Here is a 25,756-nt window from a genome sequence, read left to right on the forward strand (position 1 = left end):
TCTTCCAGCCATCATCACACTCGCATTTCTATTTATCAGAACCATTGAAAGCTTAATCTACGCTGTCAGGAACTAGTAGAAGAAAAGAATTTGGTCGGCTGAGACAGAATGATGGGAAGTCGTTCAATTCTCCTCTGTGTCATCTCACATAATCCTTACTTGATCCACCATCAACCCTCTGAATTCCAAACACTTTTCGCATGTGTTGCCATCACGAGAATTAAAAGCATTTGGACAATCATATTTAGGCAGCCAGAGAAACCTATTAACACAATGGCGCTGATGGTGAGCGTGAAACAAAGTCGTACAATTACTCTGTTGATCGTGTACCAAATAATTGGCAATTTCAATACGAGTTTCTGGATGATTAAATACACAGAGAAATTACTCGTAATTAGAACTGTCTTTCGAATTTGAATTGAAGCAAAATTTGTATGCATTTTATATATCCGCTTGTCAAAACTGAGGGCATTAAATGAGTTCTTGACAACTCAGTTGTGAATTAGCCAGTCTATATGTCAGTGTTGAATACATAAATAAAAATCTATCCCTATAAGTATGGAGAAAGCCAATATTTCCTGGATTAATATTAATATTGCTTGGTGCACAATATTATATACAAAATATACCCTTACACGTCCTTTGCGACATCCATCCTGAATAATACTAGATCGGGCGTTGATGAGGGAACTGAATCTGATGATTATTGTGCAATCACAAACTGATTTTACTCTGGATGATATGATAGTCTCGAAAACCCGACGACGGTTATTACAAAAATACACTTTGCCACACTAAATTTTTACGATGAAAGTAGAAAGCAGTAAAATGCACGGAACACTTTTTACTCCTTGCTCCACCAAAAATGCACTGCCAGGAATTCGAGTCAACCAAACCTAGAAGCCAACCTCCGGAGCTTTCTCCTCGCTCACTTTCACGTTAGTTAGACAGACTCTGGCTGGGCCCTTTTCTCATAACTCTCCATCGTCTGCCTCTCTCTCTTTACCCCAAATCGATTGAGAGTATATATTTCAACCATGTATAATAGTAATAACCATACCCCGGACAAATATTTTTTTATCCTACCCTACTCATGTTGAGCTCAACACGAGTAGGGTAGGATAAAAAAATATTTGTCCGGGGTATGGTAATAACCAACCACCCACCACAAGGGCAGGTTTCATCGTTGCATGAGGATCATGTATATAATCTTTTGTGGAATGACTCATAGCCCTTTATTGGAACATTAAGCAGCCAACATTGTGATATTGCATTACCACTTTTCTGTAGTTATTGGGTCTTCACTCATGTGTGGCCAAGTGCATTATTACTGCTTTCACTTTCGGTATGCTGATGCTCTGTCAAGTCTTAAGAAATGGTGCCTATCAACGTATGTACGTGGGTGAAAGATTTGTACGTGAACAGGTACATTCTGTATTACTGGCGGTATAAGCTTCACAAAAGGAGTGGAAAGACAACAGATAACTTGAATCTTGCATGAATGGTCTGCCCAGATTTTGTCATTATAACAACTCGTTGTTTAATGTCATGTTCATTTCAAACCCCACAACGGAACACTATTAATGAGACATTGAATAAAAAATAGGACAAACAGGTACACAATACTCATACATCATATTCTACGAAATGAAAATACAGCAAAATTGTAACAAAACTTGTTGGTTCTTGCTTATTTACAAAGTCAGACGAGTTCAGTATTCGGCTGTGGGATGGGATACCATGAAGATAATATCGAAATAGTTTCACCATCATTTTCATAATCTGTGCAAAGCATAGCAGAGGTATGTAGGCAAGTTGAAAGGGATTCACTTCAGGTAAAGTGAAAGCAGAGAAAGTAAATAGAACTGGCTGAACTATGCACGCCTTTCTAGACGATAAAACATTTGAGTATTGATTGCGAGAGTTGGATGTGCGAATCAGGATTCAAGTCGCGCAATTCTTCCACAAACAACGTTGCCAATCCTAAACTGTCAAGAGGAAAGCCAAGCCTAAAAACCGGATATGAAGCTTATCCCTTCACGTAACAATGAGTGAATAACAATTTCAAGTAACAAGTAGCAAGAAACGACTATAATGGTCCTACAAAGATTCATCCCCTACATATTTATATAGTTGTAGCACACTATAAATGAAGGCATACAAAGAAAAGGCACCACTAAATTACAAATTCCAGAATGCAAGCAACGCGCTCCAACTACGTGCGCGTAGAGAAGTATCGATCAACTTGAAAAGTGCCTTGGCCTAAATATAGGGACGTTGTCACTGCTGCCTGCTTGCTACCTAGGCTATGCCAAGTCCCACAAAACTACATCAGCACGAACTGGGAGAAATAAACATTAAACCTTGAACGCCCTGCTACTTCTGCTCGTAGTGGCTAAATCACCTACCCAAACCTGCCTGCCAGCCAGCCAGCTAGCTACCCAACCAACCCCAACACTTGCTGTACTGAACTTTATCCATTTCTTTCCCATCTTGAATTAGTGAAGACGAGTGAAAGTTGGTTTAGGGATTTGGCTGGGGAGCCCATGCTAGATACTAGCTGATTTTCCACGATGGAAGAGTCATCAGCTTACTCATACATACACATCCCTGCTGCTACTATTTTTTAGGCTGCAATTTAGAAAGTCTGTTCATCGAACAATGACTATTACATACGCTCATAGTCATCAAGATTCACTTTTTATTATATCGTTCGTTGCTTATCAAGCTCACTACCAGTCATCACTACCAACCACCCGTGAGGGAAACATGGAGGATACCAGAAAATGAATGTATCTCTCCTTCTAAAAAATTATAACAAAACCTTTCTGCTGATGCATGGAAATATTCGAGGAGTGGAGTGTGTGAATCTGAAACAGCAAAATATGTTTTCTCATTTTCCTAAATAACATAATTATTTTTATAGAAAGAGAACCTAGACTGGAAAAGTAGACAACATAATATAGCCTTTCATTTTTCACGCTAATTGACTTGACTAGCATGACTGCATCCCCTTGGGAGACAAATATCAAAGGTGGAACAACCGAAACAAAAGTTAGTGGAGAACAGAAAGGATGTGATTCTAACCTAACCTACTCCCTACACAATCCTATCCTACTCCTATCGTGCACATATCTCTCCATTTTCCTTGTTTCCATGTACGAAATACATGTAATGTCAGATTCTGTTCAGATGCTCTTCTCCGGTCTACGTTCTACGACAAAGCTTATGCAATTACAGTGACAAATGGAGAAGTTCAAAGCAAGAACACCACATTGTTATCTGGTAAATGCCAAAAGTACAAGAATATATTTAAAATTAGACTGCGAAAATGTTGTTTCTAGAAAAACTCCGAGTCATCCTTGTTTACAAGAAAATTAAATTGGAGAATTTTTGTTAGATTTTAAAATACAGACAGATAAATAATATGGATTACAATTATTATGACATGCTGCTCAATATGCTCAAGCAATTTATACTGTGAAATATTTGTCTTTTGAGACTTGTACATGTAACCTGAAGAAGTTTTTTTAAAAGATGGGAAACTTTAATTTCATTATGTTCAATTGTTTTAATATACTTTCAACTTTGATTTGTTGAGTTATGTTTGAAAATCGCCTTACTGTTGTGAAAGCTCAACTGGTTGCTAGTAAAACCTGTTGGACCTTTCTCCAATAGCTGGCACATTGCCAAACTCCCGAATGGAGAGCCAGAGAAGGGATATTAAAGTGATACGAGATTCACATAAACAGTCAGAGTACGTGTCAACTTTTTGCGCACTTAATGTACAGCTAAAATTTTATATTTGACCTGGCATGTCGAAATCTCAAGATCTCATAAGCAAAGCAAAGCAATTTACACCACCCATATAAGAACAGAATAAAGCTAATGTAACTTACAAAGGGGCACTAGTGACAGCACTAGTAACTGTGCTAATTGATTCCTCAATTTTCTGGACACTGCACCATTTAACAGCCAGTAGTCGAGTTACAGTGGGGTCATAGTATGACATTCAGTTGAAAAATAAAGAAAAAAATAAAAAAGAAAATTAAATCATGCAATTTGTCATCATTCTTGCTAATTTCTCCACATTAGCAAGTGCGTGATTTGATTAACAATTGATACATATCCTCTTCTATTAAAAACAAAATTGGGACTATAATATTTCCCTAAATAATGAAGAATACAATATACGTATGCAGTATTAGAATAATTTTAAAGCTTCAGCCTACCAGTTCTTATTTAATTGAGCGAAATAATATACAGTATATACTATACAGCAAAAATACAAGAATAAACTGTTGAATTATTGCTATATATTGTCGTAAACTTGAAATATTTATTACTTACGCAGTGGAATCCCGGACGCTTTTAATGCCGATTCCCATGTCTTGCGTAAACTCTCCTGCGTGGACATTAATATATATTTTTTTTAATTTTGTACTTTCATAATTGAGATTAACTGAATATTAAAATACATATAAACACATCATCTTATTGTAGCATTTCAATAAAATGAAAATACGTTGTCCAAAAACTCACCCCATACGGTCACGCCTAGTTTTCGCTTCAACTCATGAGCTCGTCTAACTTTAGCGTTAAGCACCTGTCATAAATCATAATATATTTAGGATAATACGAATTATTCTACTATTACTATGATATGTTTTAGCTACTTGTCTCAGAGTTTGGATTTCGTCTTCAACTTGATTCAACTCTCCTTGCCATTCAGCTCTCAGAGCTTCTCGTTCCTCCTGGGTTAAGGACGGGTCAATTGGTGATCCCAAATCACTAGTTACCGAGTTGGACTGGCTCATTCCGAAAGTATTTCCGGTTGGTTCTAAAAATAAACATTGTAAATAATATCAGTTATTATCTTTTTAATATTGTGATACAATTATGTACGTATTAATGGTAACAATATATGCATGAAAAATATTAACCTTCTCCAAGCGTTAAATAATTTTTATAATGGTGAGCAGAACTAACTCTAGCAGTGTAAGGCTTATCTAGGTTATGATAAGTCACTCGTATATGTTTCTTGGATTTTTGTTTCCCAACCATTCCCTTTACACTCGCAGCCACTTTACGGGCCGTGTCTCTCACATTTCCCAATCTACGCATAGTTCCACTACTGCTATTAGAACTACCACTGCAAGTTCCTCCTTCAGTCTCATTATCATCACAGTTATTAATGCTAAAATTTTGATCAAGTTCAACGTGCACATTTTCATGATCAGGAAGTAAACCTTCAGAGTTGGATTGATCCCCACTTCCGGAGCTGGACACAGTGGTGGCGTCAAAAAATTCTAGATCTGAGCCTGAATCATCTTCATCACTCGTTATATTAAACTCAAAGTCTTCGAGGACAAATTCTTGGTCTAGAGTGAGATCGGGTTCGGGTTCTTCTGTAATTTTTAAATTTCCAACTAAATCTGGGAGTGGATCATCTAAATATTCGTCCTTATGGTCCGGAATAGAGTCCTTCACATTATTATTTTCCAAGTCCCCCATTTTACTGGAAGTACCAGTAGAAAGATTTTGTCTACTCATGGCTAAAAGCCTAACAGCACAAAAATACAATACAATAGAACTCCTGATACCTAATGACACTCTTAATCACTGTTCACGCCACAAAAACTCAAGTTGGTTAAGGGCGAATCAAATAAAAACTCCAGCTGATGTCTTCCATATGACCATTTGATAACTGATGATATACTTAATATCCTGCCATCATATTTTCTCTTGGGTAAAGGTTGTGTGATGTGAATACTCAACAGTTGGTTTCTCTTATCAAAAAATAAATGATGCACACGTAATTACAGCGGAGAGCAAAGCAGAATCCCATTCACACAATTTGTCATGATCGTTAACATGAGCACTACTCAATACGTCCTTAATAATTATTCACCCCGAGTGAATGTGTGATTAATTCTCCATTGCATTATCAATCATTCGTTGTTGATAATATAGCACATATTACGCACTATACGTCATTATAATAGCGCACCTATTTAATATATGGAGAAATATTAATTTTCTTTGATAAATATTCACGACACGGGGTATTCGAAAATTTAAGCGAAAATTACTGATGCAAAATTTGTATGCACAGTCAGGACTTATTTATCCTCGTCTCGGTTTAGGAAGATTTGCAGATACGGAAGCAATCGAATGTACAAAAACTATTACATTTGACACTTTGAATGATTGACACCATCGTATCAAATATTTCAGTAAATAAAAATGTGGCTTGATTCAGAGTGTATAAAATCTACATAAAATGCACGTTGTGAACTTCAAATTGGAATTACAACATGTTGGAATGTACTGCTATATTCAACTCAACTCAACCAAATGGCAGCACTGCAAAACTGTACTTTTTTTCCTCATCAATTCTGTTTAAATCGTGTCTTATGGCTTCACCACAACTGCAGAAATTCTGTGTAATACAATGCGAACTGAACAACAATATACTTAATAATGAAGAATGACGGTCCACTTTATTCTGCAATTTACAAGCGATGCAATGCAAGTCACACTTCACTCATTCGGCTCTTGAACTGATGGCATAGCTGAACTAATTTTAGCACAAATAATGTGCTACTTGTGTTGTAATTAACTTGAAAGTCGAAACCCAAGATTTAGAGTACTTGATCTTTTTTTTAATTTTTTAAAGTAGTACGTAATGCGAATGCTGAATGTAATGTTAATGATTATCCCACTACACCATTTGCTATGGTCAACTTAGAAATAGCCACAAATAAAAATTCTGCAATGACGTATGAAATACAGCAGCTGAGATTTGCAGACAATACGGAATTTACGTAAACGACGTGGACCCCAAAAACTTATGAGTCGCAAGCAGTAGTAGCAAGACGAGGGCTAAAAAACTGACATCCGTTTACAGCCACAGGCAATCGCCTCCCAACAAACTACTGCCGAACTGAAATTAAGTATCTCAACAACAAATTGTTGAGGGTGGATTTGAAATATGCAAAAGCTACCAAGTGGGTATCTCTTTAGTATTAACGGTACTTAAAGTTTAAACCACCAGCAGAATATTGTCGGTGCATGAGTCAAATGAAACTTGTCTATCGGCCTTATTGAGCTTAAAAATGGTCATCTTAACACAAATATTTCATTTTTCACAAACTAAACTATTGTCCTATGATGCTCATGTAAAATTGGTAAAATTTGGATGTCACTTAGGATTAGTCTTTATATATGCATTACATTAAATCGTCACTAACCTGTAGGTGTTTGAAGGCTCATCTTGGTGCTCTTGAACTACAACGAACAAAATTACACGATTTCCACAAAGGAAGGCAGCTCCAGGCCGGTCGTAAAAATCTTTGGAAAAAATAATTAATTACTGTTAAAAAGATTAGTGAATCAAGCCTTTACTGTATATGATTGTACAATATTTATGCTTCTTTTCTAACTTGTAGATAGTGTTGTATTACTAAATAGCTTAGAAATAAGATCTGCTCTCTTATGAACTCATCCTCAGTAATACAAACACATTGAATATTTCGAAATATGACTGAAACTAAACTCTAAATATGTTGTTGACGAATCTTCAGAAAGTCAGGAGGGAGTGAGTCATAATTATTTATGTGGCTCGTGCGCTTAATAAGGCAATATTGTACAAGATAACTTCCTCATAAATTTTAACCAAAAAACATACAATTATATAAAGAAATATCAAGTGTATACATGGTCAAGGCAATTGGTCAATGTGGTCACACTGTGTGACTCACACAACATATGAATTGACTAATAATTAATACCATGATACAATAAAAACGGTAAAGTAAGCAGCATTTATAAAACCTAAAGCCTAGCCACGATGCAGTGTAAATTAGTGCGTATTAAACCACCCCCACGGGGAGACTATCAAACTGTGACAAAACCTATCAATAAAACATAACCACACCACAGCCATCACGTCCGAGAAAGAATAGAAACTATTACTTACTTGTACTCGCAAAATACAATTTGCAACGTAGAAAATTGCTTTTGAATTGATCGACCAAACGTCAAATCAAACTGTTATTTGCTAGGATTAGTTGGATGAGTTTGAGGATGCAGATTTTGTGAGTGAGCTGTCGGATCAAGTTGCTTCGTAGTTCTCACTCACTTTCAAAGACTGCGCTTCAACCAAAATATCGCACCTCGTCCGCTCTGCTGTTTTTCCCAGCTGCAAAAACTAATTATTTTTGCACAACCAATTTAAAACTGGACTGGGTTCAATTACCGGTGAGTTGTTGTTGTTGGCTAATTGTGTCGCATAATGTTGCTTAATTGTATTGACAAGCTTTAGTTAGTAGTGTTCTTTTTAATGTGGAGTTCAGTGTTTGGTCAATTGTTCTTTTTGTATTGCATTATTTGCATTGCAACCTCCTAATATTGGTATTGTTACCTCATTTTTTTATTGTTTTTTTTAGTTCAACCCGCATCTAATAAGTCAATCAATCCATTTCCCGAATTGTTGTTTTCTCCTGCAGTTAAATGTCGATTTATCGCTGCTCAGGGCTAGTCAGGAAACCGTCTGGCCTTATCCACGAGATCATCCATCAATTAAAAGTAGTTGACCTTCGACCTGTGCAAAGGATTGAGTACAAGTTTGATCCTTTCCACCAAAGTGCGAAACACGTTCGAGACTTGAGTTTTTGGCTATCAAGTCCCAAAATTAGAGATACCAATTTCAAGTGCGTATTCAAAACCAGCGTTCTTTCTAATTTATCTCCTCCAGAAATTCATTGCAAGCTCGGTAAGGCACCACAATTTTATTCTAAACTGGTTTACTATTGAATCTTTTTGACACATATTATAAATATTATGTTACAGATAACGGGAAAGAATTGATTTTCAAAGCGGAAAATTTGTCTCTACTGGAAATTTTGGAAGAGTTTAACAAGATTGTACACCCCCTGCTACCTCCTCCTGAAGTGACTACAGCTCCTCTAAAAACGAAAAGCCAGAAGAAAAAGTAAAACTACGTCGACAATAATCCTCCAGCCAGTTGCCGTTGTTTTAGTAATAGGTCAGTAAGAATACCTTTGTAGTTCTGTATAAATACCTGTCTCATTTGTACATAAGTCCGATTACAATCTAAAAACAATTAATACGGTTATGGGTATGACGGAAAAGAAGGCTCCGCTGGAAGCTATTAATAACATCTACAATGAATTTCCTTCTTTCACTGACATCTTTGACGAGGATTCTTTCTACATCTTTGTATTTTGTTTTACGCTCTGCACCATTCTCGGAGCGGTGGTTTTGTCGCGATTTATCACTCTGAAAGAACGAGACCTCTAAACCAAACAATAATTCATACAAAAACATAACGTTTAGTCATTGACAGGAGGAGCTGCTAATTTTGTAAATGTATTTGCCAATCAATTTGTTGTCACTTCTTCATTTTCTCACATTACAAAAAAAGACCAAAAACACGCTCAAAAATTATTTCTCAATTTCTCATTGAACCTAGTCAACATGATTATGATTGAATATTATTATTATTTATATGCTGCAAGCTACACCCTCTTACTATATGTGTGAACTTCATATAATGATATGATCCTAATTGTTACTCGAGATGATAGTAATCTTCTTTAAGAAGAAGAATATTGACTCACTTAGGGTGCAGTAGTTCAATTGTCTGTCACGTTCTAGATGATATCAGTCAAAGGATGTGCATGCAAATGCAAAAATTATTAGTCAAAAATTTGTGTTCTCAATGCTACTTTTAATGTGAGTATTATGCATTTGAACTAATTGTGAGTAATTTATGTAATATTTATTTCGCTTTTACAGTAAAATGTAGGTTGGAATAAATACAAAAAGTGGGTTATTGTTATACTATTTAACGTGTACATATCTGTCCTGGTTCTATTCAATGGGCAACAACATTTTTTAAATTGTGGTAGTTTGCATATTTTTTGACAAACTAATTGTCATGTATATAAAACTGCAATCTCTGCCTTCAGTTTCATTTTGTAGCGACTCAACAGTCTTCTTCGTAACAGTTTTTAATATTTCTCCCTCGAATTGCTTTTGGAAGATATAGCCGATTCTTCACACGAACGCCAAAATCTAGAATGCAACCTGGAAATAGCATAACCTCAATCGTGATTAATCCCTTTAAATATTTTCAAATTGGTTGTTAATATATTTACTTCTGTACCTTCAAAGCCTTTGTGCAGTGGCAAATCGTGCGGCAATCCTTCAAATCGAAAGGCATCATATCCTCCTAGGAAAAGCTCAGTGTTAACATTCAGTCGATGGAATGGGCCTGGCGATTTCCCAGTCACGTTCCTCATTCCATCCACTTTCAGCCAACACTGTCTTCCTGATTTTCCAGCAAATAAGGTGTGTACATTTAAACGTTTTTCTATTCTGCTCGGTGTAATGATTCTTTGCGTCCCAGAGCCCAAGTTCCATGTAAGCGCAATGTACCCATTTACATACGTGATTGCAAAAAAGTCGGAAACTCTCTGTGTCCCAATTTCATTATTACTGTTACTATCGGTGGCTAGTAATTCAGCATCTCGCGTGGAGGTACTACCATCCTTTAATATCTCGGTGAGTGCGTCGAGGTCATCTGGATTTGAAATGGCAGATGTGCTCAGGCTTTGTGTGTAGCCAGAGTAAAGCAACAAGGCAATTTGAGAAGTATTGTAGATGACAAAATGGAATTTCAATTGCACCCAATCTGCGAAACGAGGAATTGGTTCGTATGCAATGAATGCGGAATAGTCAGAACCAATTGGCTTAAATGAGGGTTTTGTGACATTTAGGAACGTTTGGCACTGAGAACCCGTATATCCCAAGGGACAGAGGCAGTGTTTAGGATGATGAGAAGTAATTTCTGTAGAGTTGGAACTTTCATTGCTTTCCTCAAGCAGAAAAGTGCATGTAGCTCCGTTCCTTAATATCAAATTATTGGTATTAACTATTAATATGTCTAGATTTCATGATTAATTAGTAATTAATTAGACTAAAAATAGCTTACTGGCAAGGGTTAGAATCGCAAACTCGAATATGACATCTAACCCCTTGAAATCTGTAAGTTTGACAAGTGAAAGTTAATAATCTGTTAACAAGATTTGAGATAAGCTGTATGAACTGATATGGTATTTTACCCAGGAGAACATATGCATTGCCAGAATGGAAATTTATTCCACGGAACACATTTAGATCCATCGAAACATGGATTAGTGACACAACCAAATGCAGAGCATTCAGCAACTTCTTTCCCATCTACAGCATCCTCGAACAGGTCCTTGGTCTCATCATTTATCTATTATAGATGGAAATAATTGCATACATTCGAGTGTTCTGTTGTACTTCAATCAATAGAAATTCCTTTAGTTACCATTAAATTATAAAGACATCCTTTAAACCTGTATTAGATGACTTCTTTATAAATATGCACAACCACGATAGATTTGATAGATATATTGTTAATTGTAAAATTTACCCCGGCATTATTCCGATGAGGTCATCACTTTTCCTTGCATCATAACCAGTTGTTGTGTCCACCCCTCCCACATAAATAAATTGGATTGGGTTCTCATACAGCTCATTTTGTCCCACAATTTGTTCACCCCGCATAACATAGGAATGGTTCACGCTAACTTGGCCAACGCAATGAATCTCGTCGGTAGTTAAGCTCTGTTGAAGCAACATCTCCAAGCTAAACTCCAGGGTGAAATTGTAACCATTGTCGATCCTCGTTCTTGTCTCCACAAAATGCATTGACTGAGCTGAAAGGAAGAAAGTCACATCAGTAATATTAAAGTTCAGTAATAGATAGTCATAAGGTGTTATCAGTATTAATAAAATCAGGAAAAACAAACCCACCTCCACATGAAAAATGGAGACTGATGTGACCTCCCTGAGTAAATATTAAAGCGTACAAGCGTCCCAATGAGCTGGACTTAAAAAAGAGGATTCCATCGGGAACATTGGTGGCTAGAGTCGTTTTCACAGTTATTTTGTTAATGGAATCGTTGGGTACTGTGTACCCGAGGAACGAGTCGCCAGTGAATGACACGGTTTCAAATCTCTTTCTGGGTTTCTCGCAACGACTGCCCGAGAATTTAAATGTACAAGTACAAGAAGGTTCTATAGAGTCAGATTTGCATATTCCATTGTTTAAACAAAAGTTTTGACATGGATCAGTGTGCGAGTCGTTGGTAATGCTTGGGGGAGTGGTGGTTGTCGTCGAGTATGGTGTCGTTGTGAGGTGATAAAATGAAGACGAGACCTCAGGATCTGAACTGACAGAGGTTGTTGGCATAATAGTTGTTACTGTGGTCTGAGGGAAATAGGATGACGATAAGGACAATGGAATACTACCAGTTTCGAAGAGAACATCACTCAATGACTCTGAAATAAACGCTTGTGATGACGAGTAATCAATCAGTATAGTAGAAGTTTCAATACTTATGGGCAGTGTTGTTGAAGAACTATTTAGCAGCGCTTCATAATCTGATTGTGAGTGATCGATTATTGCGGTATCAGGTGGCAGTGACATGGTGTGACTTGTTGATGCAGTCGTAGAAATAATAAGGTGTGTGGACCATTCTTCTGAAATTTCCAGCGTAGATGATGAATATTGGCCAATTGTAGTGTCAGGGAAAACAGTCGTGAATGGAAATGCTTGGCTAAGTGTTGGAGAAAGTACAGTTTGTTCGGGAAGGTGAGTCTGGTGAGTTGTAGACAACAATGATGATGCTAATGGTAGTGAAAGGATAGAATCCGAGCTATACATTGCGGATTCTAATTCCACCGTAGAAAACTCGTACGAAATTGTTGGCTCTGATATTTCTTCTGAAGATATGACATTTGTTGAAGATGGCAATGTTCTAGTCGTCAATAGTACTGAATCTGAAATACTACTGGTTAAGCTCCCTGGCTCAAGGGCAGTGGCAGTGGTTAGCAGTAATACGCTAGGAAAGTATGATGTTTGTGATGTTGTCCTAATACTACTCTCTTCAATTTCATCATTTGTTGTGGGAGTTGGCGACGGAATGCTTTCTTCACTTGGTTTTATTTCGTCCACTCTCACAGACGAGGAGAGTACAAAGTCGCTAGCAGAATGTACTTGAGTTACTGACTGATAAGTGGATGAGGACACAACTCCAACTGACATTATGTCTTCAGAGCTGGACAGAATTGTTTCTGTGAGATCTGGTTCTGAAATTGATGGTGTCACTCTAGGAGTAGGAAATAAGCTCATGAAAGAAGAAGGAGTGATCGATCCTTCACTGCCTTCCAAAGAGATGGAATACTCAACGGTAAATGCCGACAAGGTTTGTAGCGAAGGAGTAATAATTGTGGACGTTAAAAATGATTTGGCAGAGTCCAGTAGCTGTATTGATGAGTCGATGGCCGAGTAATGATCTGATACTGGTTCAGTTGATAAAAATAATGATGAAGTGCCTTCAATTACACTCGTCAGTTCAGACTGACCAGGAAATTGGGTTGACAGTCCGAGTGAAAAGGAAGGAGTTGATGGCTGCGGATAAATAATTTCAGACGCCGAAACAAATGTTGTAGCATTACCGCAGGAGGGGTCCGTCATGTTTTCTAAGGTGCAGTGACAAAAAATTCCTGATATATTTGGTGGACAAGAACATGAAAATCCTCCAACGCCTGCAGATGTAATAAAATGGTAAAATCTTAATCGTTTCCAATGTACAATATCATTTAAAGCTATGAGCAGAATATGGATTACCGTCGATACATGTCCCACCATTGAAGCATCTGTAATATTATGCCATTTTTAAGCTAATATTTTCTAATATATATTTCATACATAAATGTTTGAATAATATTACTTGGGTCCAGGGCTGCACTCATCATATTTAAATTCGCACGTAAGACCATAATAGTCAGGCACACAGTAGCATGTGATTTTTTCTGGAGACTCATCTTCGTCCTCGTGTAAACAGAAAGCACCATTCCTGAGACAAACGTTGGAAAGTTTAATCATGTAATTGCAGTTAAGAATTTCTACTAACTGCACACAAAATGCAAACTCACTTGCAAGGATTTACTTCACAAATTTTTAGTTTTTTCTCACAGGTTTTCCCCGTGTATCCTATATACATACGTATCATATTAATATGCATTTACATTTTTAAGAAGGTCATAAACATCTTTGAGTACATTTTATTTTAAACACTTACCAAATGGACATGCACAACCAAAATCATTTATCTTATTTACACAGATTGCACCATTTAAACAGGGTTCACTGGAACAATTGTCAATTTGGCGTTCACATATTCGCCCTTCCCATCCGGGCTCACAGTTGCAGTGAAAGCTTTCTCCAACCCCATCCAGACACTGACCCCCGTTGAGACACACCCCATTAACAGTAGTATTGCAGACAGAAATGTCCAGCTCACATTTCGAACCTATGGGAGTAGTCAGACTATACCGCTGATCGTTATTGTAACCCTATGCTCAATTAAAAATGGACTTTCTAGTTACCTGAAAAGCCGGCTGGGCAGGAACAAGCTAATACACCTAAACAAATTATGATTAGTATTTTCATACTCACATTCAGGAAAAGAGATTCCGCGATAAGTATCCTTACTGATTACCTGTTAAATTTGCAGAAGTTGAGTCGTCGACTATTGTGCATGTGCCATTGTTGAGGCAGTCGCATGCTGACAAATCATACTGACACAGAGCACCTGCAAGTCAAGGAAAATTTGCTTGAAATTATTTCTGCAACTTATTATAGTCACTTCTCAAAATACCTCGAATAAAAATAAGAAACAGGGCAAGTTTGCCAATAACGTTTGACATTAGGGGATCACTAAATGTGTGTCTTTAATAATGTAATTATTGTCTCTCTTTAACCGTTGAATTTCGGCTTAATTGATACCACCACCATTGACTTGCAGCTTATTTGAAGACTCATACTCCAGAAACACCCTGTCAAGCGTCCAATTTAAAACTGAACCCTCGAAAATGTTTCGGAGGGGTAACTGCTTCATAAACAATCAATACGTACGCCTACATTTGTGAGGAAAACTACGGTGGTCTGTTTTGTAGATAAACGCTCGATACAACAAGGGAGGAAAATTAGGGGATGAAAAATGCAAACCCTTTTTGAGTCATTTCTCTTCAACTCGGTCCCTACTTTCAGTACTACTTTCCCCTTGATGACTTATTTAGTTTCCTTTTCTCCTTCAACCCTGTACAACTATATTATTGACTCCTACATGAATGTGTATTGCGTTATATTGAATTACTGTGTGCAGAGCTCAGCCACAACTCGCTACATTCTCAACTTGACTGTCAGTAATTGTTTTTTTTCTGATTGTCTCTGGTACTTATTATTTATTGCTTCTTCTTGCGACGGGTGCATATAATTCTAGCTCTATAATTCTAATTCTAGTCTAACCACGACCACAGGAGTTGGGGTTGAATAATTTAGTGCTGTCTCGGTAGAGGTTGGCTAATTCGAAATGGTAAAACGCACGACGACGTGATTTAGTTAGTGTTGACTATCTCTCTGAATAGTCTGAATTTCATGCCATATTTAGATGGGTGTGTCGTTATTCGGAGTATTGAACGTGAAGTGAATGACCAAATTGGATGAGGTGCTCAATCAAGTAATAGTTTTTTGTCGCATGGTACTGTTTCCTAATGCGGATAGACGGATGTCAAGTTAAGCAGAGTTCAATAGGCTCATGGTTGTTTTTATCTGGATCAGAGTGAATAGACTGCAGTACTGGAACTGGCATATTTTAACCAAGTAATATTCCACCCCATGCAGATTGACTACCTAAATACGTACAACCTCCGGTGAAATTACACAATTGGGTGAATTATTGTGCAACTTTGCCATGATTCTATACTTTTGTAACGTATGTCTGCTTGGAAGGAGCTGGATACCGGAAGCGACACGGTTCTCGATGTAATACTTACATGCATAGTGTCTTCAGCAGACAGGTGTATTCGACAGGGCTGGCCAAAATACTCAAAGTCAAAATACACACAAAATATAGACCCCAAAGTTATTTCGTGTGTATTGCACAAAATACATTGCACAATAAAGCACTTTTGGATTTTTTCGAAAAAAAAACACAAAATACAAAATACTTTCAGCGAATCACACTTACTACTCGTGATGCTACCTCATACTTTCGCTAGAAATTTAATGTCTACAAAAATCGTGTTGAGTTTAATTTTTTAAATTAAAATGGATGGAATGTTAATGTTTATTTCACATTGGTTTCACAATTGGTTGAAGCTTCTATCGCTAATATGCAGGTTTCTAGAATCGTGGCATGTCAATGAAATAATGTCGTCTTCAATTATTTGCACCTTTACGATTTAGAAAGATTTTTGCACAAAAATCAACGGATTAACTACTTTTTCAGTTGATATCTCCATTATTAAAAAACATTAAGATTAAAATGTGGTTAAATATAATCCGCACACAAGACAGTAAAACCCAAAAAATTGAACGTAAAGTGTAACGGAACTGTTAGATATTCTCAGTTTCCTGGTGACTTTCGACTCAAAAGTATTTTGACAATATATTTTGTATTTTATCAAAATACAGATACATACTTCGGGAGTGGGATACTCAACCTAAAATATGCCAGAAAATACAGGATACATACAAAATACGTATTTTGTGTTTCTATACATTTGTATCTTAAAGATACTATATTTTGGCCACCCCTGGTACTAGTAATGGGTCTACGACTAACTCATATAACAAGACCTTCTTACGTATGTTTATGAAACTATACATAGATAAGAATATACATGCGTATGCATATACCAATGAATCATTGGCAATGATGTAGGATTCTCTGAGAGTCATCAGAAATATCTACCCATTGAAGCAAAGGGAGGGACGACATTGATCAAACACGGCATTTTTCGTAATTATTGTCATGCATTTTGTTGTGACTGGACTAAAACTTAATTGGATTGGATTGATAATAATACAGCAGAGGGTTGCTATTGGATTGAATTTGGTCTTGCATAAACCACTCATATTATTGCAATGAGCCACAGATTAGTGTATGTAGATATCATGTTCTACATGTATTGTGTAACTTATAGTTTGCTTGCATAATTTATAACCATTGAATTTCTTGATTTGACTTATAAGACCCCCTGGTTCGATATGCTTGTTCAATTACTCATGATGTGCATAGTTAGTTAAAAAACAATTTACTTGGTTCAATTACGGCTATAATTTCATGATTGGTAAACATGCAAGGAAGTGCATAAATAAATCTCAGCAAGGAAGGGCTCATTCACTTCCATATTCATGAGGATTACATTGTCTAACTTTAATGATGGGACATGGATTGTTTGATCGAATTTCTGAACGGCAAAGTAATTGGAGGAAGACAAGAATTTATTTCCTCTCCTCGTGTGGAAATCAGCAAGGTAATCATATTTATGTGAACACGGATTTTCATAGCTCGTGCAATCTAAAAGCGTCCACTTAACACGTTGTACATATGTCTAAACGAAAAATCATGGCATTCCATTGAAGTGACCCTTTATCTCGTAATAACAGGGGCATAATGAAGCAATGCAGATAATCCAATCTGTATTAAAATGGATGCAGGGTGTGGTAGGATATTGAAATCACATCGCTCTAATGAGATTTGTACACAATGGTTGTAACATGATCACAATTCCACCAATTCAATTTATGAGGATGAAAATGTAGATTTGAACCTGTAAAATTATCAGGACACGAGCAATTGAACGATGCAATCCCATCTAAACACTCTCCTCCATTTTGACAAGGATTTGAGGAACATTCGTCCCAGTTGATCTGACATGAATATCCTGTAAATCCGTTGCGACCTAGTGAACATGAAAGTCAAATAAACTTATGTTCAAAAGTAATGAAAACTTTTATTATTCGATGTACACATTCTTACAGTAACATCGGTAGTCATCATCAACTAGGGCTTCATCCTCATTTAACCAGAATGTATCACTTCTGGAAAGATAAAATTATAATTTAACAAATTTTAAAATTGAAATATTTGTGGCATGAGTTTCATTTTTATTTTGCTGAATGATTCACCCCACTCCTGAATCTATACAATTGAATGAAAGCTAAATTCAATACATTGAGCGATGTATGTACCTGTTGGTGTCCAAATAGTCAATACATATTCCATGAAAACAGGGAGACTCCAGGCAAGCGAATCCACCCCTGACAGATTTCACCCTTGTCGTTAGGATAATGAAATACGCCGTTATTTTTAACCAACATGATGCAGTACTCCAAAGAGATCTCGACATTTCACAATCTCTTCCCTTATGGGGCGATGTGCTAACTCTTCACCCTCAATTCCGTTACACTGAGAAATAAGTATATTCAATTTCCAACATGATGACAACGATAAATGTTTCTGCGATTTATGTGAAAATTTTGTATACATTTCACTTTTTATAAATTTGTGAAACTGCACAAGTACATGGTGTTCTATATTTTGTCGTCTGTCAAGGTGCGATTGCAACTGACCGATTGCACAATTCGTTTATTTCCGCAGTCTCGTTTGTGTGTGGATGTCAATAAGGGTCGGTGAAGATGGGATGCGAGATAACGATAAGACTATTTCAGTATCTTATAAGGCGTGAATTTTTTGCTCTTTTTTTGAGGGGGGGGTTGGAAATTCCTGCTCCGAATGGCAGGTGAAAGTGGTAACAGTCCGTATCAGTCTCTTCTCTCCACACACACATGCACACACTTCTTGGCCAGAGCTCATGTGAATCTGGCATATGCGAGCCGGATTCCTTTACTCGAGAGACATTCGAGAAACATCTCAGCCAGATATTTGACTAGTAACCTGCTTTCTTTACACCGGTCTCATAAGAATATCATGCGTCAAGTAGGGGTTTGTTGCCGGAAACAACCAATATTTTTACACACGATGCTGCAATAATAAACAAGTAGTTTCGTGCACTTGGTTAAACTATTTAATTTTTGCTAGGAATCTGAAACTAGGAATAATATTCTCAAATCAATGAGTGTAATCAATCGGATTTGTTTTAATTTCTTCGCAATGTGTATGTCGCTGATTTAAAAAAATTCTCGTCGCCTCGTGGGCATTAGACTTTCTCTTCTGATACTTATTATATAACAAGTTTTTTGCCATGAGTCATTTCATCATCTGAGTTCCGTTTGCATTCCATATGTGGCTTACTTTCATGTGAATACGCATTATTGCAATGCACATAAACCAGCAGCATCGGAGTGCAGAAGGAAAGGCATGGTATTAGAAGTTACATAGCTCGGTGAAAGCCGATGCCCCCAACGGTTGACAGGTAGTCGACCGATTGTCATGACGACCCTCGCCACATAAGGCAAAACACTCTTGAGGAAATGGGTCACATTTCCCCTTCTCTCTCATTCTGCAATTCTATTGTTTCAGCCATCGGTCAACTACTGGAAGCAACTGCATGTCCACAAATGATAACTACACGCAAGAGAATGATGATTTGCGCGACAACATTTTGTGTTAAGAGCTATCGATAAAACATTTTGACGGATGAGTAGAAGCTCGCTTAAATTCCAAACATCAATGAATATGCTTACTAATCATTCATATCGACCGCATTAAAGCTACATTTTTCCAATTTTAAAAATTGCAGTTAAATATGGCAATAATATATTTTTATTCTACCTGAAATAAATATAAACACGTTTTAAACCGCTTACGTAAGTATGCATGTGCCCTTGGTCAGTAAAATCAGTTTAACATGAGTTTGGCACAATTGTAACTGTAACATACACTTTTCAAGGCTTACCACTACATATTTCTATTTACCTACTGCTGATCTCAATGACAATGATTGACATCTGTCACATACGCTTGAGACTCACTTTTTCTTTACGTCTCATCACCTCAATCTACACACACATTCTTGATCTTGTTTCGTTTCGCTTAATAGCATGCAATTTATGTTCATGATTGCTTGTACCGTACAAAAACTATCAGATATTTTGTAGATATGAAATGTATTTACGTGTGGTATAGTGTATAAAAATGTTAAAAGTGAATGTTGTTGTGGCTGGTTGGATTCGAATGTTGTTATTATTGATGCCAATTTCATTATTTCAGATTCTATAAGTAATACAATCTTTCACAATAATAATGGAAGGAGAGAAGGAAGTTTATTGTCTTGAGCATTGTAAAGGAAAGAAAATTTTTGGATTTCAAATTCCAAATCACTGTCCACATTGTGCGGAAGATTTAAAGAATTGTGAGCTAAAAATGCCTCCATTTAGGTAAGTATAAATTTTAACTGCAAAACGTAATTATTATACTCCTCTTTGTGCTAAAACAGTTTCATGCTGTGTACAGGGTACCCTCTCCTTTTGGAAATGCAAAAAATTGTCCTTGTTCCATAGTATTGAAGCCAACTACAGGGAATTTTTTAACGTGAATTGAAAATTATTATTATAGCAAATACTCTTATACATACTTACATTGTGTCATTACCATTGTGTCGTTTTTGGCATTTCAGAGACTACAAAAAATCGGATAATTTGCACATGGGAATCGTCTCCTCTTTTGGGACTGTGTACGAGTTTGATATGGACGGACTGCGCTATGATAAAACTTACACTTGGTCTCGATGTTTAGTTATTAAAGATTTAAACAAAGATGTTGATAAAAATTCATGGGCTCAATACTGGGATTTCACCTTGAATGTTGTCGCTGGTCAGGATAACTGGAAGAAAATAAGGTGACATCATTTTACTATTATGCATTCTAGTTTAAAGATAATTAAGTAAATATGCTCTTCATATTTAATGTTACTTTACAGATATGACGAAGACAGGAACAACTGTTTTTCATTCGTGCTTGCATTTCTACGAGCCCTTCAGTGTCCAGAACTTAGTCATTATGCCAGAGATCGTCGTCAATTTTGTGAGAAATATGTACTCCCCAAGACTGCATTTGCTGCAAAGTACATTTCTCTTTACAGGAAATTACTAAGTCAAACTTAACCTTACTCTTTTTTAAATTCTATTATTACCATGAACTGTCGAAAAGGGTAATAAAAATTGACTGATTATTAACTCAACATTATTGTGTAATTTGATCAACCTTTTGTCCCTCTATTTCAATGGCTTTGCACATAATTTGGTCGTCAATGTCAAATTTGCGATAATGGTTTATATCGGAAGCAAATATAGACCAAACGTGTGTATGTATATACACGCAGCTCAATTACTTTCAAATTCCAAAGTTTCGCCCAAATCTAATTCATTTTCATTCAATCTACTCTGAGCTGTCATGAAAAATGATTGGATTGGCCAATGCTCAAGGTTGTATTGTTCAGCACAATAGAACGTAAGTACTAATATAATTTTAGAATCTGCTGTTTGCTAATGAGTCGACAAGTAAATAAAACAAAAGAACTTGATCTAAAATGCACAGTCACAAGACGGATCATCAATGCATAGACTTATTATAGCCCCATTTTACACATACTTACATACATTTTTATGGGTATCCGTCAAGGGTGGATTGAATTGTTCAAAATAATAATGAACTGAATGAGCAAGAACGCCAGCCAATAATTACATATATAATGGTCGAACAGCCCGTAGCACACTCAAAATTGTACTGATTCACAACTTTATAAACTGCCTAATTCGACACCCTCATTATACAACAGAGTAATACGTGTAAATATCTAATCTAGAATCTAATCTCTCCTGAATGCGGTAATAAAAGAGTACATGAGATTTAAGCATTTGTAGCTAAAGGAGGTATTATTACATGAAAATTGGCACAAATTCCTAATGCAATAATTTTTGTAATCTTTATAATATAAGGTTACTGCATTCCCATCTCTCATCGTTGAATCGTTGCTGAACATAATTTGATTATCTACTAAATCTATTTACAATATTTCATGGTAGAACAGCTATGACATAATAGGTACAAAATAACTTTGCCCACCACAACCTAGCAAAAATCATCACTCTTGCAAATTGTACATTTATTGTAGCGTAATATTAATTAGCGCAGAGATGGATTGGATTGTTTAAGTTTTTACATTCATACGTACAACGTATGAACATGTGCGCTTCCTTAATTCAAGAACATTTTCATGCAATGAGCTACCTTTTTGCAACAAATCTGCCAAGAACTATTACTTTCATTGTTAGTGTGGTTTTGCTGGTGCAACAATCAGTCTTCACAATTTTATCTAGTAATGACGGACCAGTAGTTGCAGTAGTCAGTCAGTATTATTAGAAGGGAGTGATAAATAATTTGGCTGTGCATTAGATTGATTCGCTTAAAATGCTTCTGTTAGATTTCCTCACCAATTGCTAATCTAAGTAGTTGAGTATTTTTTGTCAGCATAGTAGGAGTGGTGGTAGCAATCCAATAGCTTAATTTTTTCATGTGGTCATCAAATGTAACAAACGAGACCAACTTTGGATTTGTGCAACTGACAACAATTAGCTCAGCCAAACAATCGCGAGCACACCAATGGGAGAAATATTAAACGTGTCATAAAGCTCAATTTAATGGACTTGATTCATAATAATTCGTCTGTTCCTCCTCAACTCCGTCATTAAACTGTGTGTTAAGGTAACAATCACAAAGTTGACGTGGAAGAAGGAATGTCTAGATTTCCTCGAGTTCAGTTGTGGTTCTAGCGTCCTAAGGAACGGAAGGATATTGCATCAAGTCCGTATGTATTTTGGTTGTGGAACACAAGACCAATAAAAAAAGAAAGGGACTTCAGTTTCTGCTCTGTTGTGGACTGTTTTTCATTCGGACAAAGTAAACATAATCAAGTATAAGACATGGTTTGCTTGACTTTGCATAGTTTAATCAAATTGTGTGTACTTCATGCCGTGTGGATCGTGGGTGTGAAATCGCAGACACTTACACGGCTTGGTACGTTATTTAATTTTGTTGATTATGCTATTATGCTGTGCGTTTCAAGAGAAGTGAACAGTGAGAATATAAAATCAACAAGTCATAAAAACCTTACACTCTCCTGCTTAAAAAACCACAAGTTTCACTTTTACATAATATGCCAATTTTTATCAGCTAGTTCATTCATCAGATTATTATTAGCTTGAAAATTGATTATTATTATTTCAGGCCATCTAAACGTGAACAAAGAATTTGTTACCCTTTCTGGGTTTAGTTCTGGAGGAACATTTGCTCAACAACTGTATGTCTCGCACTCGTCATTGTTCTCCGGGATCGCAGTGTTCTCTCACAGTAAGTGCTTCCTGTTGTCCATGCAAACGGCGAACATTTGACAATGAAACTCATTCAGTTGATAAAGTTAAAAATATTACCCTCAATATGACATTATTTGCATAAATGAGGTATTTCTTACAAATAGCTTACTACCGATGTGGCATTGGAAATGGTATCCTTCGAGACTACGACGCTGTATGCACAACAACGGGAAACTTGAGAAACAATGAATTGTACGACCCCAACAATGCACTTGGGGATATTTATAATTACTTTGCTTCCGGGTTGATTGACGACCCCAGTCACATGGCGAATAAACCTTTGTACGTTTTTGCTGGAACGCAAAACTACTTATTTACTGCGGGTACTGATGCCCAACAATATCCATTACAGTTTTTGTGTCATTTGCTGAAATATATTTTATAATAATTTATATTCCAGACATGAGCTTGAGAATTCTACAAGTATTTGAACCGTTTATTAACAATCCACACTCCATTAAGACTCACGTTGCTGCTGCAAATTTAACTCTGGTACTTATCAATTTGCTGAAGCATATAATTAATGAAAACCCGTGCTTCTTTTTGTAATAATAATTTTTTCCAGCCGAGTAATCGTCCTGACCTTCCAGGGTGTGCAGATCCACCAAATTCTGTTCAGGTCAGCAATTGCGGTAAGTCAGTGAATGTGATAATAAAAACTTGTATTTTAGCTTCTTTAGCTCGTCATGTCAATTATTATAAGGTTGAAAATATCCAAGTTTTTCACACGATTATTATCTAAAACTACTTATTCCACTTCAATTTAATCTAAGATTGAAATAATTTGTTACAAATTGTTTGTATAAGTGAAACTTAACTCCCAGTTTACATAGTGTAATACCTTCCGTAAATCTGCGTTTTGCAGGTTTTTCTGGTCCACTCGAGTCTCTTCAGTTTTTGTTGGGAGGAGAAGCTGTAACTCCCCCTCAAAGTAAACCCATAATATTTTTTTAAGTTGCACCATTTGGACATTTACGCTAAAATAATTCAAATGATTACTCAAATTTATGCGAGATAGGATCCGTGAAGATTCAGCCGTTGCTTCCCTTCGATCAATCTGAATTCTTCTACGGAACTGAGCGTCATGACATGGATCAAGTTGGATTTGTATACGTTCCAAAGGTTTGCCAAAGCAATGAAATTAAATGCCTTTTGCATTTCTACTTCCACGGCTGTAGCACAGGAAGGTATTTATTTATTTAAATTATTTCCAATCAATTTTAAATCTTCAATTTTAATGTAATCATTTACTTACGCTTTAAATAAAGAGAATATGTCGGACCAGACCACATTCTTAAAAGTGGATGGCTTGAAGTAGCGGAAACGAATGGAATTATAATGATTTTCCCACAAGCAGTCTCAAGTCGTGAGAATACAATTGGATGCTGGGATACTTTTGGATTCACAGGACAACTTTATGGTCAATAAACTATACTTATTCATTTTTTAGTATATTAAGTTACTAGCATCTTTAATTAATTGTGGGGCACTTCATTTTTAGCCACGAAAAAGGGAGCTCAGGTCACCGTTTTGAAGAATATATTGGACAGAGTTTTGGGAAAAGAGTTTTCCACAAGCATGGCCACGAGTCGAAGGCCATATCCTGAATTAATACATGGACCACCCAGAAGTACGGGTCCGGCTCCTTCTAGTCATTCCGACTACGCCTTCACGCCAGGTCAGGCATCACACTCGGGTTTTGAGCTAACAGGACCAAGTTCGCCACCTCGCTTTGTCGATCCAGTGACCTTATCAAACCCACCTTCAGGAACTTCAGTGTCCGGCAGGGAAGAAATTGGACCACAATATTTCCCTCCGCAGTTTACACGGGGTTTAATACAGCGAAATTTCAAAACAGATGGGGTAAATCCTGGGCTTGGCACCAAGTGCACCCTTTCGATGGTTCATCCGAACACTATTTACCAACGATGTTTTACAAACTAGCAAAAAACCAGTAATTAACACACAAAAATCAATGTGCTATATAATATTGTATATTTATCCAATAGACACTTGGAAATCTTTGTTTATGGTAATAAATGCTACTAATAAGCGTTGCTACAATTTTTGAACATTTACACCATTTTCCTCCTGCATACGAAATTAATGGGTTTTTACTAATTATGTATATACCCTTTGAGAGAGTAAAAGAGTGCATAATGTATACATCTCTCATTCTTTAGAAATTATGGCTTTATTAATAAAACTGACCTTTTTGTGCTACAGTGAATTTCGTCATTAAACCCCCGGAAGAAAGTGAAATCTTTCAGAGGTTCACAGTCCTCGATCATATTATTATGACTCATTAAACAATAGGAAAATCTAAATAAGAAGGGAGTGGTGATACAGGTGCAATTCCCCAGAGAATTACATGCAAGTGACGTATACTGCCCTTTACTTCTTGCGTTGTAAGGAAAGTGGAAAGCCCAAGCGTAAATGTCAACCAACAAA

General features: G+C 36.6%; 5 protein-coding genes across 11 annotated transcripts in view; 3 read left to right on the forward strand and 2 right to left on the reverse strand.

Moving 5' to 3' along the window:
- LOC110847919 (tumor protein D54) overlaps positions 1-8,121 on the reverse strand; it is a 21,592-nt gene extending 13,471 nt beyond the window's left edge. The window contains exons 1-6 of one of the 5 annotated variants that reach the window (XM_035849755.1): positions 7,446-7,769; positions 7,254-7,353; positions 4,677-4,840; positions 4,543-4,606; positions 4,351-4,405; positions 3,900-3,959 (exon numbers count right to left, since the gene is read on the reverse strand). In XM_035849755.1, the coding sequence (XP_035705648.1) occupies positions 3,900-3,959; positions 4,351-4,405; positions 4,543-4,606; positions 4,677-4,840; positions 7,254-7,275 (365 nt within the window). In that variant the 5' untranslated portion in view covers positions 7,276-7,353; positions 7,446-7,769. Of the gene's footprint in view, positions 1-3,899; positions 3,960-4,350; positions 4,406-4,542; positions 4,607-4,676; positions 4,841-4,943; positions 6,784-7,253; positions 7,354-7,445; positions 7,770-7,981 lie in introns of those variants that run through there. The other 4 variants (XM_022094967.2, XM_022094965.2, XM_022094963.2 and 1 more) reach the window with 4 other exon arrangements.
- Positions 8,113-9,208, forward strand: LOC110847921 (39S ribosomal protein L53, mitochondrial). Its single transcript, XM_022094969.2, has 3 exons — positions 8,113-8,262; positions 8,451-8,776; positions 8,854-9,208. The coding sequence occupies exons 2-3, from the start codon at positions 8,515-8,517 to the stop codon at positions 8,997-8,999; spliced, it is 408 nt and encodes a 135-aa protein (XP_021950661.1). The 5' UTR covers positions 8,113-8,262; positions 8,451-8,514; the 3' UTR covers positions 9,000-9,208.
- LOC110847920 (MKRN2 opposite strand protein) lies at positions 8,911-21,114 on the forward strand. 2 transcript variants are annotated; one of them, XM_022094968.2, is made up of 5 exons: positions 8,911-9,049; positions 20,145-20,311; positions 20,388-20,465; positions 20,551-20,772; positions 20,854-21,114. In XM_022094968.2, exons 2-5 carry the CDS (start codon positions 20,178-20,180, stop codon positions 21,035-21,037), a joined length of 618 nt encoding a protein of 205 aa, XP_021950660.1. In that variant the 5' UTR covers positions 8,911-9,049; positions 20,145-20,177; the 3' UTR covers positions 21,038-21,114. The 2 variants fall into 2 exon arrangements, with proteins under 2 accessions (XP_021950660.1, XP_035705649.1); XM_035849756.1 differs by lacking the exon at positions 8,911-9,049 and adding an exon at positions 10,239-10,377.
- Positions 9,752-19,330, reverse strand: LOC110847019 (protein eyes shut). 2 transcript variants are annotated; one of them, XM_035849753.1, is made up of 16 exons: positions 18,164-19,330; positions 17,952-18,013; positions 17,743-17,874; positions 14,625-14,717; positions 14,512-14,547; positions 14,205-14,435; positions 14,059-14,116; positions 13,854-13,979; positions 13,751-13,779; positions 11,872-13,668; positions 11,489-11,774; positions 11,384-11,411; positions 11,151-11,308; positions 11,021-11,071; positions 10,193-10,935; positions 9,752-10,113 (listed from the first exon to the last, which is right to left on the reverse strand). In XM_035849753.1, the coding sequence occupies exons 1-16, from the start codon at positions 18,319-18,321 to the stop codon at positions 10,013-10,015; spliced, it is 4,089 nt and encodes a 1,362-aa protein (XP_035705646.1). In that variant the 5' UTR covers positions 18,322-19,330; the 3' UTR covers positions 9,752-10,012. The 2 variants fall into 2 exon arrangements, with proteins under 2 accessions (XP_035705646.1, XP_035705647.1); XM_035849754.1 differs by lacking the exons at positions 17,743-17,874; positions 17,952-18,013; positions 18,164-19,330 and adding an exon at positions 14,784-14,948.
- Positions 21,115-22,202: 1,088 nt separating the features above from the next.
- Positions 22,203-25,370, forward strand: LOC110846276. Its single transcript, XM_022092968.2, has 9 exons — positions 22,203-22,949; positions 23,160-23,282; positions 23,410-23,628; positions 23,706-23,797; positions 23,871-23,937; positions 24,171-24,236; positions 24,324-24,492; positions 24,574-24,725; positions 24,807-25,370. Exons 1-9 carry the CDS (start codon positions 22,856-22,858, stop codon positions 25,247-25,249), a joined length of 1,425 nt encoding a protein of 474 aa, XP_021948660.1. The 5' UTR covers positions 22,203-22,855; the 3' UTR covers positions 25,250-25,370.
- Positions 25,371-25,756: the final 386 nt, after the last annotated feature.

This window comes from Folsomia candida, unplaced genomic scaffold (assembly GCF_002217175.1).
Source record: "Folsomia candida strain VU population unplaced genomic scaffold, ASM221717v1 Fcan01_Sc003, whole genome shotgun sequence".
Taxonomy (NCBI): Eukaryota; Metazoa; Arthropoda; class Collembola; order Entomobryomorpha; family Isotomidae; genus Folsomia; species Folsomia candida.

Coding starts and splice junctions, on each gene's coding strand:
- LOC110847920 (XM_022094968.2), top strand. CDS start 20,178: ATGGAAGGAGAGAAGGAAGTTTATTGTCTTGAGCATTGTAAAGGAAAG. Junction 20,312..20,387: donor CTAAAAATGCCTCCATTTAG/GTAAGTATAAAT, acceptor TGCTGTGTACAG/GGTACCCTCTCCTTTTGGAA. Junction 20,773..20,853: donor GATAACTGGAAGAAAATAAG/GTGACATCATTT, acceptor GTTACTTTACAG/ATATGACGAAGACAGGAACA.
- LOC110846276 (XM_022092968.2), top strand. CDS start 22,856: ATGGTTTGCTTGACTTTGCATAGTTTAATCAAATTGTGTGTACTTCAT. Junction 23,798..23,870: donor CTGCTGCAAATTTAACTCTG/GTACTTATCAAT, acceptor AATTTTTTCCAG/CCGAGTAATCGTCCTGACCT. Junction 24,726..24,806: donor ATTCACAGGACAACTTTATG/GTCAATAAACTA, acceptor CTTCATTTTTAG/CCACGAAAAAGGGAGCTCAG.
- LOC110847921 (XM_022094969.2), top strand. CDS start 8,515: ATGTCGATTTATCGCTGCTCAGGGCTAGTCAGGAAACCGTCTGGCCTT. Junction 8,777..8,853: donor AGAAATTCATTGCAAGCTCG/GTAAGGCACCAC, acceptor ATTATGTTACAG/ATAACGGGAAAGAATTGATT.
- LOC110847019 (XM_035849753.1), bottom strand. CDS start 18,321: ATGTCGAGATCTCTTTGGAGTACTGCATCATGTTGGTTAAAAATAACG. Junction 13,780..13,853: donor GAGTGCAGCCCTGGACCCAA/GTAATATTATTC, acceptor ATAATATTACAG/ATGCTTCAATGGTGGGACAT. Junction 10,936..11,020: donor TGCGATTCTAACCCTTGCCA/GTAAGCTATTTT, acceptor TTTGATATTAAG/GAACGGAGCTACATGCACTT.